Consider the following 12,809-nt stretch of genomic DNA (forward strand, 5'->3'; position numbering starts at 1 on the left):
TATGAGACTTTTGTAGCCAACATTAGTTGACTAAGAATGTGATGCTAAATATTTTCTTAAAATATCCATGTTTTAAATTTATTGAATATGGCCAACTCAAAAAAAAAAAAAAAAAAGACTTAATGAAGGTTAGTGTACGACTCACCTTTTTCCAGCATTCTGACACAACCTATTTAAAAGGTTAGGATTTATGTAGGGATACCCTTTGCGGAGTGGATAGTCTGGCAAAATGAACAGATGTGGACATGGGAGTGCACAGTGAGTCAGTAATATCTCTTAACACAGCTCTCAATGGTCCATTTGCCTGAGTCCCAGTTATCTACTTATCGACCTTGTCACCAGTCCATAGCATTGACTCACACTTTGTGGATGTGTTTGCATGATTGGGTGTGTCTGTGTATGAGGGCTGATTAACTGGGAGAGGGTTACAGATTAATTCTCTAACATGTTCAGTTTTTGTCCCGTGTCCCATAGAGCTGTGCTCCTCAGTGATTTTCTGTATTGATGAGTCCTTTCGATTTGCTTTTCTCCTCTCCATTCGTGCACTGCTACTGAGATCAGGTATGACTTTTACCAATCGTGTAGTTTAATAAATGAAAGCAAATCTTTCTCAGTGTAATAGCTCTTTTTTTAAAAAGGAAAATGGGACGATCCATTGAGCAGCATTAAAACATAGGGATATTTGACATTGCTGTAACGTATGCATGTTTTTATCTGCATTTGGGTTTTTTGTGTGTCTCTGCTGCCTGTGTAAATCATTGTTTGCACTTTAAGTCATTATAACCTTGTGTTTTTCAGGTAAAATGTTATTGCTCAAATGTCATTTTACAGATATGGATTACTGTGGCTGTTTTTTTTTACAATGTTACAAAAGATTTGTATTCTATTTCAAAACATGTATCACACTTTCCACAAAAATATTAAGCAGCAGTTTTAAACCTTGATAATAAGAGCTGTTTTTTTGAGCACCAAATCAGCATATTAAAATGATATGTGACACTGAAGACTGGAGTAATGCTTGCTGAAAATTCAGGATATTAAGTATTTACTACTAAATATAGTAGAAATTAAATTTTCTGTAAAGTTGCTTTGCAATGATTTGTACCGTAAAAAGCGATATATAAATAAACTTGAATTGAATTGAAAATTCAGCTTTGCAGGAAATAAATTGCATTTTTTACAATAATAAATTCTAAAATAAAAAATAATTTTAAATAGTTTATGTAAATGACTATATTTTTGATTAAATAAATGCAGCCATAAAGACATCTTTTTAAACTATAAAAAATTCTTACGAAGCACAAACGTTTGAACTGGAGTTTGTGTAGAATAAAAGTATGAAGTAGAAGTGAAACAATTTAAAAATGAGCGATGGCTTTTATCTGTACTCATTTTGATGCATGAGAAAATTTGATAAGACAAAACACTCATTATCACCGAATCGGATTTTAACATGATGAATATATTCATGTTCCTTGCTTCCTATTTAAGGCGTTCTGTGAGCAGGACCTATTGCATGCATTATAATCACTGCAAGGTTTAGTTGAATGTTTATTTTAATAGCTTCATCCAATGAAAAGTAAAATGTTCATGGTGAATTAACGCTGACAATACTATAAATCTGAGTGTTGCTCCTAAACTAATGAGCAATTGAGAGAGAGTGTGAAGGAAAATTTCCAATTAACTTTTGTCAGTGTGGGTCTATTTAGACACAAGGCGTAACATGAGAGAAAGAGAGCCAGGAGGTTAGCAAAAAGAATGCAGGAAGAGAGAGAAGACACTGGGCCAGTGCTGTAAGTGGGTTGAGTACAAATGGGGACCCATTGATTTGAGCCTGTGAGTGAGAATGGCCAACAGCATTTCTCTTTTCCCCTCTTTCACCATTGTTCTCTCTCTCTTGCTCTGCTGGCCATGGGGTGTGAAGGACACCAGTGTGACAGCTAATTATCCCGTTTGGAACCCAACAGAGCTAATCAAATGCAGCACCATGCTTCGTATTGTGATCTACAAGTTTACGCTTCCTCACTTGAGTTTATGACAGATGAAATGTCAGTGTTGAAATGAATTTAATGATTTTTATAAATATAAAGTTCAAAAGAACAGCATTTATTTTAAATAAATCTTATGTAACGTTATGAATGTATTTACTGTCACTTTTGATCAGTTGAATGAATCCTTTCTGAATAAAAGTGTCACTTTCAAATGCTTCGGAAGGGTAATCGGTTTTATTTTAAAATTGCACAGTAATTACAAAATTAAACAATTTACACTGTGTAGTGTTCAGAAAAAATCTGCTGCACATTTACTGAATTGTATCAATAATATTTGTAAAGGCAGTAATTCCACTTCATAATTGTAATTCAATCAGAGTAATTCAGTGAATAAAATGTATACGTTTAATTTGTGCTCAACAAATTAAATGTATATGAAAATCATAACCTGAGAAATTATTCTAGTGGCTTTACAGTGGAGGGTAAAAACTGGCCTTGGAGTTTTCCTGTTGGTCGTGTAATTATGTATCTTTCCATCGGTCATTTGCTCTGTTAATTATTTCACTATTGATCTGTTATTGGCAGCGATTCAGCAAGCAGCTCAATGCCCAGTGTGTGCCAGTGCTGCCCGTCATGCCCCTGACCTTCTGTTATGCATGATCAAAACTCATAACAAGAAAAAGTGATGATTTGAAACATTTTCAATAGGTTACAGAAATACGCATTTGGTTTGCATTCTTTCTCATCAGTATTAGATCATGTTTTTTGTATCATCTCAGGATGGACCATGATCGAGGCATGGGCAACAGTCGTTACCGTTATGAGGAAGAGGAGGGTGAGTAGCCTTAGGCATGAAACCACACACACAAACACAAATACAAGAGCTGAGTGATTAATCAGGCAATCAGCATGACGATAGTTACATGTGTATGTTGGGCTACTTGGGCCATATGCAATATTAGAACCATCATAATGATTTGAAACCAATATTTCCAAGTGAAAAAAAAATAAATAAATTTGCTTTAAAATGACCATCATGACACTAACATGAAATTACACCAATAGAAAAAGACAACGATCCAATCAATTCCAGAAGGACTAAATTCTGCCCTAATGTGTGTGTGTATATTTTTTTTTTGTTGTTGTTGTTGTTGTTGTTTTTCTCCAAGAAGCCATTTTATACCCCTCTTTTTACCCACTTACTTTTCTTTCCATTATCTATTCATGATTTAAGAGAGACAATTGAAGATATAAAGTGTCGCATACATCCAGCAATTTTGCCATCTCAAAGAGATAAAAAAAGGAGACACTGCACAAAGTACATTATGTCCAAATTGGTGAGGTTATTACTGCACCAGCAGCTAAAAATATTTGTCCTCTTACTTTCACAATTAACCAGACAGTTTTATTGTCCTCCACTTCACATCTCATAAAACATACTGTACAATAAGATGAGGGAAAATTATATTCGAAATGACAAAAGTAACTGTTCGCTGAGGGGGGAAATACAATAATATTCAATACAATACAATAATATTCAAAAGGTCTGTAATTTTTTTTTACATATTACAAAATATTATTAGAATTTTAAAATGCATGCTTTCTATTGTAATATTAAAACATTTATTTAAGTAATTTGTTCCTGTGAAGACAAAGCTGAATTTTCATCCGCCATTACTCCAAGTCTTCAGTGTCACATGATCCTTCAGAAATTATTCTAATATGCTGATTTGGTGTTTAAAAAACATGTCTTCTTATTATTAATATTGAAAACAGCAATATTTGTGTGCTCATATTTGTCTTTTTCATCAATTGCTTAGCTATAACAATTAGATTAATTATCATTTGAGAGTAAACTTGAATAGAGACCATATGATTTGCTTACGGCTAGATATTCTCCTTTAGTAAGTGTTTGTACTTTGACAGAACTGGAAGCTTGAAGATTTGAATAAAGGCAATTTATTGATCCTACAATGTCAGTATTAAAGGACACTGTGTCAATAGTTGAAGCAGATCATGCCAATTTGGTCACTTGGTCACGTTTACTTGAGTGAGCAGAACATTTTCTGTGGAGCATGAAATTACCTTCCAAAATCAATGACATCCAAGACATTGAACAACATGTCATTAATCTTCTTATCAAAAAGTGTTCTGCCTTTCACAGACCATCAGTCTATCTACATTGGTGTGCCAGTGCCCCGCGGTTACCGTCGCAAACGCAGGAGGAGACGTTCGTCTGTGTTGAGTCATGATGCAGACCCAGAACGAAGACTTCGACACGACCATCACAGACACGAACACTACGACTGTGATGACAGAGACCGCTACGATCTGGAGGCGGAAGGCCTGGATCAACCAGAGCATAATCTGCCACCAGACATCAATAGAACTAGTGAGTCCTTTAGCTCTGACACAGAGCTAAAGTCATTCAAATTAGTGGTTTGTTAGTGTTTCCTGTATTACATCATTTGATTATACATATGAGTGAGCAGGATGCAAACTTAAACCTTTACCAATACAGAACTTTCCACATACTTCTTTATTGCCAGTATGGTGATCCAACAGACTTGTGACCCAAAAAAAAAAATCGGTATAAAACTGCATATAGGTGCAAGAGATGGGAAACGGTTAAATTCAAATACCCAGTGAGGCAACAGACTCAAAGAAATGTAACTGAAAGTTAGAATGCAAATTCAAGGGGACTACAGGGAGCAATACCGCCATACATTTCTTTGTTTGTGTGTGTGTGAGAGATGGAGTTGTGCCGAGTTTATCGGATATACCCCGCTCACTCACTCTCAATCTCTTGGTGAGCCAAGGGCAGGATAGAGCTGTTACTGCAGAATAGAAGTCCATGAAAAACAATTATGGCTATGCATCTCTAAACACATGAGAATAAACAACTAAAAGTTGCATTCAGCACAGAATAGAGAAATAAGACAATGCACTTTCATTTGTTACTTTTATGCTATATTAGCCTATAATAATAAACTTGTCATCTGTAAAATGGGCCATATTTTAGGTCAAAACAACATTCCATGCTACACTGGATTATTTATGAGTTCTGATATATAAGTTGCATTCAGAATAGAGCTGATCAGTAATCCTAAAAAACCCAGAAGAAATAAAAAAAATTAGCCTTGGATTTTCTAGGGAATTTCCAATGGGTTTTTAGAGAGGATGTTTTTGATTTATGAGGAAAATTTGCTCTTATGATATACAGTCATACCTCAAACATGAATTTAATGGCTGTGGGTGTGTTTTTAGATGCTAGCAGGTGTTATATTGATATTGTATTTATAACTGTTGTACATATTTTCAATTAGCTTTTATTTGTATATTTTCAGTTTGGATTTTAATTTTGGTTTTTAGAATGTTTATATAGATTTTCTTTCTTTTTTAAGTAAGTGCACATATTTTTTAAATAAAATAAGTATGGAATTAAGTCACATCTACCTAGGAAATAAGTCAACTTAGCATGGTTGGTTTGGGTTTGATGAGTTAGTTCTACTCAGGATTCCTCTGTAGAAATTACATTGTTTTTCTGTAGTATTTACTTCACTACAAAATCATTTTTATTCATGCACTGCAGCTTCAATAGACATCACCATTCGTTTCAGTAAATATTTAAAAAGAAATCTTTCATTACTGAAATCAATGCTGGATTTATGCATTAATGTACTTTTTAACAGTTTGGCATTCAACTTTAATTTAGTCGACAGCTTCTTAACTAATCACGTGTTAACATTTCATACTGCTGAGTTATGTTAATTGGAGTTTCCATGACAGCAACAAATTTTGCATGTTTGCCTCTTGCCCTTTTAATGAAGCTGTCAGTTCCTTTGTCAGCGGTGTTCTCAAAGTTGAATTGAACAGGCTTCTCTTCACATACAGTATAATGGACGGGAGGTTTAAGGACCCTTCTCTCACACGTGTCTTCTTGAGGTATATATTTTAGTCTTCTGGAAGCATGTGTGTGGATGGAAGAAAAAACAGGCAAAGATGATCAAACTATAGTTGGAAATGAAGATGTACTTAACAGCTGTTAGAGCTGAGAAATGCTGAGCATAGAAATGAAAACAAATAAAGGACAGAACGACCCAGACGTTGCCACACACTCCCTGGCATCACCTCAAATAAGCCCAGAAAAACAAGCACAGTGCAGCTTCAGTAACAGCTCACAGCTTTAGTCCTCACACTGAAAATTAATGAACAATGGCTTACGCTGTGCCGGTTGTTCCTCCAGGCGCAGCCAGCCATCACAACACAGGATCAAATAAACCCAGTGGGTGTCCTGGTTGTTTCTTCTCAACTTTTGGGCACATACCTTCACTGCGTGTGGTGCTGCACTGCACTTTTTATTTATGAAGGCCATCTCATTCTGCCATCTGACTGAGCGTAATCCAAACAGGCAAGTTTTCAATCACTTCTCTTCCTGTTCATCTCACAGTGTCCCCAGCAGCAGAGCGACTGCGCTACATTTTGGGGGATGATGAGGAAACCATGCCCACACCCACTCTCTTCACCGAGATGGACACGCTGCAACACGAGGGTGACGAGCTGGAGTGGAGAGAATCAGCTAGGTAGAAAAGCACACACACAAAGGCATCACCTATTGGAAATAAAATATTAAAGTACTCCTGCCTCAGTTTAATATGCATCAGAGATTGTTAGTGGACCGTTAGTATGATGATCCTGTGTCTCTGTGGCAATTGCTGAGCTCTGTAGCGATAAAGCTACCATGCAGGGCTAGTATTGTTAAATAAAATAAAAACTTTAACTGTTATAAACATTTCTTTTAAATGAAATAAGGCTGAAATATAAACATAAGATAAAAAATAAACTAAATGAAGGTTAAAAAATGTTGCCTAGGCCTATTTCTGGCACTTCGTCCTTAAAATCTAGGCACTTCTGCTGTAGTGAGACAGAAATTTCACATTTCATCTTAATATAAACAGCATTTGGGCCTGAACAACATCAACATCAGAAACTCGCAGTTCCTTTTTTCTCTGCTTGACTTCAGCTTGTGTGTGTGACTGCATATCTGCAGGTGGGTGAAGTTTGAGGAAAAGGTTGAGGAGGGTGGGGAGAGATGGAGCAAACCCCACGTCTCCACACTCTCCCTGCACAGCCTGTTTGAACTGCGGACATGCCTACAGACAGGCACCGTGCTGCTGGACCTGGAGGGCTATTCACTCCCCCAGATAGTCGGTGAGCAATCTGCCTCTTCATTATGGGTGCTTGTCCTCTAACTGGGGGCGCCACTGATGCTTTCTGAACCATCTCAACCTTTGTAGCGCGCACATGGTCTTGCATACTAAAATGTTTCTTTTTCATGTTTTTTTTTTTTTTTTTTTTTTTGATGCATTTGAATGTTTTGCTCTCATACCAGTGTACTTTTCAAAGCAAACCACTTGAACTTTTGTTTCCTGTAGATGACATCATCGACCGTCAGATAGAAGAAGGGTTAATTGGTCCTGAGCTGAGAGACAAAATCAGCTTTGTCCTGTTGAGAAAGCACAGACACCAGACAAAGAAGCCCATCCATCGCTCCTTTGCAGATCTGGGCAAGTCTGGCTCTGGAGGCAGTGAGTTTTCAATCTTTAAAACGGTTCCTGTCTCTCCATCCATCCCTACACATATTGTGCACAACAGGTTGAAAAATGAAGGAATACATGAACAATAACTAAGCATTCTGTTGTCAATTTGCAGATGTTTCTGTGCATCTTCAGGTATAATACAGCCTAATTGCTTGTTTTTCTTAAAATGACATTTCATCCGAAAATGATCATTACCTGCTCACTCATAATGTTCTGCAGAGCCAGCAGAACATTCAGGGTGCTATTTTCCACACAAAATGGGTATCAGAATTTAGGAAAGGATAATTTTGTTGTTTATAAAAGACTGACACAGCCTTTGCTAAAATTCAACCTGCTGAATTTTATGCTGAATAAAATGATATGGGCTTCAGGTGAAATAAGGGTGAGTAGACAATAGAATTTTCTGGTGAACAGTCCCAATCCCATTTCACTTATTTCAGTGGGTTATTTCATTCCTTTCCTTTTTTCACAGTTCATTAGCATCACCTTTTATGCTAATGAACTTATATAGAAAACCATATTGTCTGCTTAATAGTTCATTTAAAAAGTTGCCATGTTGCTTGTATCTCAAAGCTCGGAGCCCAGGCCGATCCCCTGCTGCTGGAGCAGATTTTATCCGCTCAACAGAAGATCTGCGAAGCAAACAAGCAGCCAGCTATGGCCGACTACGTGAGTCTCATCTTTGATCCTTGTCTCCATTTTTAATTATTCTACTCCTCCAGAAAGTATCAGTGATCTGCTAGTTTGGTTGAAACCAGTTGAGGAGCTCATTCTGCTTAAGACAATGTGATTGATCAACATTTCCTGTTTTAAATTGCATTTTATATAAAGCTTTTTCATTAATGCTGCCCAGCAAGCGTTTATAATTAGTGAGTGATGTCAGATTAGTTGTCAAATAGCTAGCTGGTGAACTAAGACTTAATGAATAATTTTGAGGAAATATTTGAAATGACATTCTAGTGTATATTTGTGCATGTGTGTCTGCAGGCCACGCTCAAAGCAGGAGTATGAATGACATTGCAGAAACACCAAGCACAGACCAGGTGAGTCACATGGTTTTACAGTCTGTCTGCATCTATACATAGAAAGAAGCCACAATTTGGCAAGGCACAAAAGCCTTTGTATAGCTCACAACAGCAGTTGAAAGGATCTTTTGTATTTGCTTAGAAGCTATTTTACAGAAACACTTGAACAACTGTACAAATCACCAAAATGAGAAATTCCCACCATTCCTTTATATAGAATAGACATTTTACAATTTATGTCAAGTGTGTTGATGTATTTGACATACGGTAATGTTGATTCTGTCTAAGCTGTGCTTGTACTAAAAAGTAAATTACAGCATATATGCTAGCATGTTCTTATGAATAGGTCACTGTGATTTTGTGTGGCTCTGCTGATCTGATGAGCTATGCTTTGCCGTGGCCTGGTGTCTGGGTCAGTATTGATCTGCCATTGGGGAAACGGGCCATCTGACTGTGTGGTCCTCGTGCTAGGCTCTCACATGCAGAGGGATATCCGGGAGCTGTGGCCTGATCCCTCTGGAAAATGGTGTCACTGTCTCAGTTTCGTCCATGGGTGCACAATGTTCTAGACTATAGTATCATTCCGTGTCAACTCAACCAGAGGTCCCCAGCTCAAATTTTTGATTTTGCTAATATTTTTTTCTGAAGAAAGATTGACATGTATAGGGATGAAAGCAAAAATATTAAATGTCATGGATGAATGTTTACTGAGTAATCAACTATTTTGTAGAGGGGGGTCAAAATGGCAATTTTCACCTGAGATTCAGATCCAGATTACAAGGGGGGGGGGGGGGGGGGTGACTTCAGAAAGATTGCAGGACCCTAATGTTATTTTTACTCAGAGATTGGTAGGTCTGTTGGTAAAATCTGTTGACTTTAGCAATCTTTGTTACATTATGTGCCAATGGTGACCAATCAAAATGGGGAAACCGCACTTTTCAAGTTTTTACTCCAAAGTTTGCATGTCTGTAATTAGTATTAAAGTATTAAATATATTTAAATGCCTGAGATGGGAAAATTTCTGAAATTTGGTTGATTTGACACGGAATGACCCTATAGCCATCTGTCATATAACTGTTCTGCTTTTGTACACTTAGATATATCAGCAAGTTTTCATGAGCAAAAAGCTGGACTAAAAGAACATGATTTTGACCCTAAAGGCTGTCACACACCTGACGAGAAGCGCAGTGTTATGCTACGTTTTAAAAGTTCATACACATTGTTTTCTATGAGTGTACACACACCAATGGCACCATTTGCCGTTATTGAGTTCCACATTCGTATTATTGGACATTAGTACTGTATTTTTGACTAAATTAATGTAGCCTTGGTAAGCATAAGTGGCTTTCTTCAAACACACATGCGTACAAAACATTTGACTGATAATGTAAATCTTTTAAAAAATAACTGGACATTTATATCAAGACTTTTCAAATTTAAAACCAAGCCTTATTATAGAAATAGGAAACATAATTTCACACCCTGAAAAGGTGTGCTTCCAAAACTATTTCAAGCTGTTTATAGAGATAGGAAAATATAAAGCATTGCTTTGAGGAACTCCAAACTGTTATCATGATTTTTTTGGAATTGACCAAAGTAGGAACACATTGAGCTTTGACTACCAAATAAACCAGCCTTTCTGAACTCTATTCTTACGCATGCCTGACATGCAACATGAAGATGAGACAACATCATTCTACATTGTAACACCGGGGGACTTGCTTTAAGATTTACCAGAGAGGGAGAGAGACAGGAGGAAAGCAGAGAGATTAATCTAAATCCAGAGTGCATCTTATTCAAGGACTTCAGATGGAATTGTTCTGTTTTCGAAGTGATAAAGGCTGCAAATGTTTTAGAGCTTAAAGTAGTACAAGTAAATGTGTGTGTTTCCACAAGTTTCACAGAGTGTAAATAGCAGTAAATCAACTTGTGTATTGAAATGTGCAGTTTTAGATAGTTGGCACATATAAAGAGCACAATTACAGAACATAATCTATAAAATATAATATTACATTATGTTTGAATAGAAACTTTCATTAATAAACAGCAGCACACAGTTAAGGTTTAAACGATAGTAGAAGCATTCTATGATTGATTGTACAGAAGGGATACATAATGACATCAGGGTTCTGTGATGGAATAGTAGGGTTAAAGGTAACATAAGTGTCCAGTGATGGAACTGAAGGGTTAAATGACAAAATAAGAATACTGTGATGGAACAGAAGGATTAAATTACATTAGAAATGACCTGTGGTAGAACAGAAGGTTAAAGAGTCCTGTGATAGAACAATGGGTTAAATGACAGCATAAGGGCTCTACAATAAAACAGAAGGGTTAAATGGCAACACAAGTGCTGAGTCCCAGTAGCATATTATCTGTCCTAAATAGTATTTGAAAATAGAATTAGTATGTCCCAAATCATAGTATGTTGAAAAGAGTATGCCAAAGATTCCCGGATGGTCTACTACTTGAGAAAATTTGAAGTTCAGATCGATGCACACGCTGACAATACTGCCCTCAGCACATTGTGCGGTGGAATAAGATTAGATTACAACTACAAACACGCATAAAAAGTGTTTAAAAATACAAACATGGCGGATATGCGAAACCGACAGACAGGCAGAGAAAGGGTTTTGAGTGATAAATAACCAATGTCTAACCTGATTTTAAATATTTAAATGTTATGTGCATTATATTTCATCTGCAGCAACATTGTGAACTTTTATACGTTTGGTTGTTAACTTTTAAATGCATCATTATGCAAACATATATGAAGAGAGTTCTTGTCATGATAGACGAGGATAGATAGAGGTGAATTGGGACACAGCAAAGGGTTCTGTAATGGAAGAGAAAGGTTAAAGGACAACTTAAGTGTCCGGTGATGGAACAGAAGGGTTAAATGACAACACAAGGGTACTATAATTGATTATGTTTTTCTTTGTTCACTTTGATTCCAGATGAAGAACAAGTTCATGAAAAAAATCCCCAGAGATGCAGAAGCATCGAATGTTCTGGTGGGAGAAGTGGACTTCTTAGATAAACCCTTTGTTGCCTTCGTACGGCTGTCTCAGGCCACCACTCTCGGAGGACTGACAGAAGTCCCAGTGCCCACCAGGTAACAGTTTAGCACATTAAAAACAATATGCCTGCAGAAAGATGATGAAAATGTTGAATGTACTAAAAGTAAGTCCTGAATGTATTTTTTCTACTTGGACAGATTCTTGTTTGTGCTACTTGGGCCTCTTGGCAAAGCCAAATCTTACAATGAGATTGGACGGGCCATTGCCACTCTCATGGTGGATGATGTAAGTTTGAATGTTTTGTTTGATATGCAATTAATATTCGATTCTTCCAAATAAACTAGGCAAAGAAGATAAACTTTGCCCTTTAAATCGACCGAAAAATTGATTGATTTTATCCACAGCTCTTCAGTGATGTAGCATATAAAGCCAGAGACCGAGAGGATCTGATTGCTGGCATTGATGAGTTTCTGGATGAGGTGATTGTGCTTCCACCTGGAGAATGGGACCCCAAAATTCGCATAGAACCCCCCAAAAAAACTCCCTCAGCAGACAAAAGGTAAAGCTTATTCTTCTTGTGCTCATCCTTTGTTCTGCCCATAAATCTTAACATTCATTTTTTTTCTATGAGAAGGAAGTCTGTGTTTTCCCTCAATGAGCTGGGTCAGATGAATGGGACAGCAGGTGGCGGAGGGCCTGTTGGCGAGGATGAGGTTATGCCAACTCCACACGAGCTTGGCGAAGAGTTGGCGTATACGGGGAGGTGGGTCCATCCATCCATCCATCCATCGTTCTTTACCTAGCATTATATAAGGCATACAAACGTTTAAGCTTCAATTAATTTTTTTTTATTTTTTCAAAATGTCAAGTTTTCTTAGCAAATTGTACTATTCTACTGTAGATGAATGTCAATGATTTTATTTAAAATTCATTTTAAATCTGCTTATTTACATTCAAATTTGAATTCCAATTCTGCATTCTGTTTGTCACCTCAATTTAAAATTCTAATTAAATTCATGAGTTTTATTGAAATGAAAAATGTATTTAAATGATATCCACAATTTCTTAACAAGAATGAGCATTCACCTGCTGATCTTTAGTGTTGGGAAGGTTGCTTTGGAAATGTAATAGGTTACAGATTACTACTGAATTTAAAATGTAAGAAGTAGTGTA

At 36.8% G+C, this 12,809-nt stretch overlaps 1 protein-coding gene across 1 annotated transcript in view; it reads left to right on the plus strand.

Moving 5' to 3' along the window:
- The window catches only part of slc4a5a (solute carrier family 4 member 5a), a 26,914-nt gene continuing 14,105 nt past the window's right edge, over positions 1-12,809 (plus strand). Inside the window, exons 1-12 of the mRNA XM_059550837.1 lie at positions 1-561; positions 2,771-2,826; positions 4,156-4,383; positions 6,442-6,574; positions 7,042-7,202; positions 7,427-7,579; positions 8,165-8,260; positions 8,579-8,634; positions 11,574-11,731; positions 11,834-11,921; positions 12,041-12,195; positions 12,271-12,399. Of these exons, the coding sequence (XP_059406820.1) occupies positions 2,772-2,826; positions 4,156-4,383; positions 6,442-6,574; positions 7,042-7,202; positions 7,427-7,579; positions 8,165-8,260; positions 8,579-8,634; positions 11,574-11,731; positions 11,834-11,921; positions 12,041-12,195; positions 12,271-12,399 (1,412 nt within the window). The 5' untranslated portion in view covers positions 1-561; position 2,771. The remainder of the gene's footprint in view (positions 562-2,770; positions 2,827-4,155; positions 4,384-6,441; positions 6,575-7,041; positions 7,203-7,426; positions 7,580-8,164; positions 8,261-8,578; positions 8,635-11,573; positions 11,732-11,833; positions 11,922-12,040; positions 12,196-12,270; positions 12,400-12,809) is intronic.

The sequence above is a fragment of the Carassius carassius genome, chromosome 5 (assembly GCF_963082965.1).
Source record: "Carassius carassius chromosome 5, fCarCar2.1, whole genome shotgun sequence".
Classification (NCBI taxonomy): domain Eukaryota; kingdom Metazoa; phylum Chordata; class Actinopteri; order Cypriniformes; family Cyprinidae; genus Carassius; species Carassius carassius.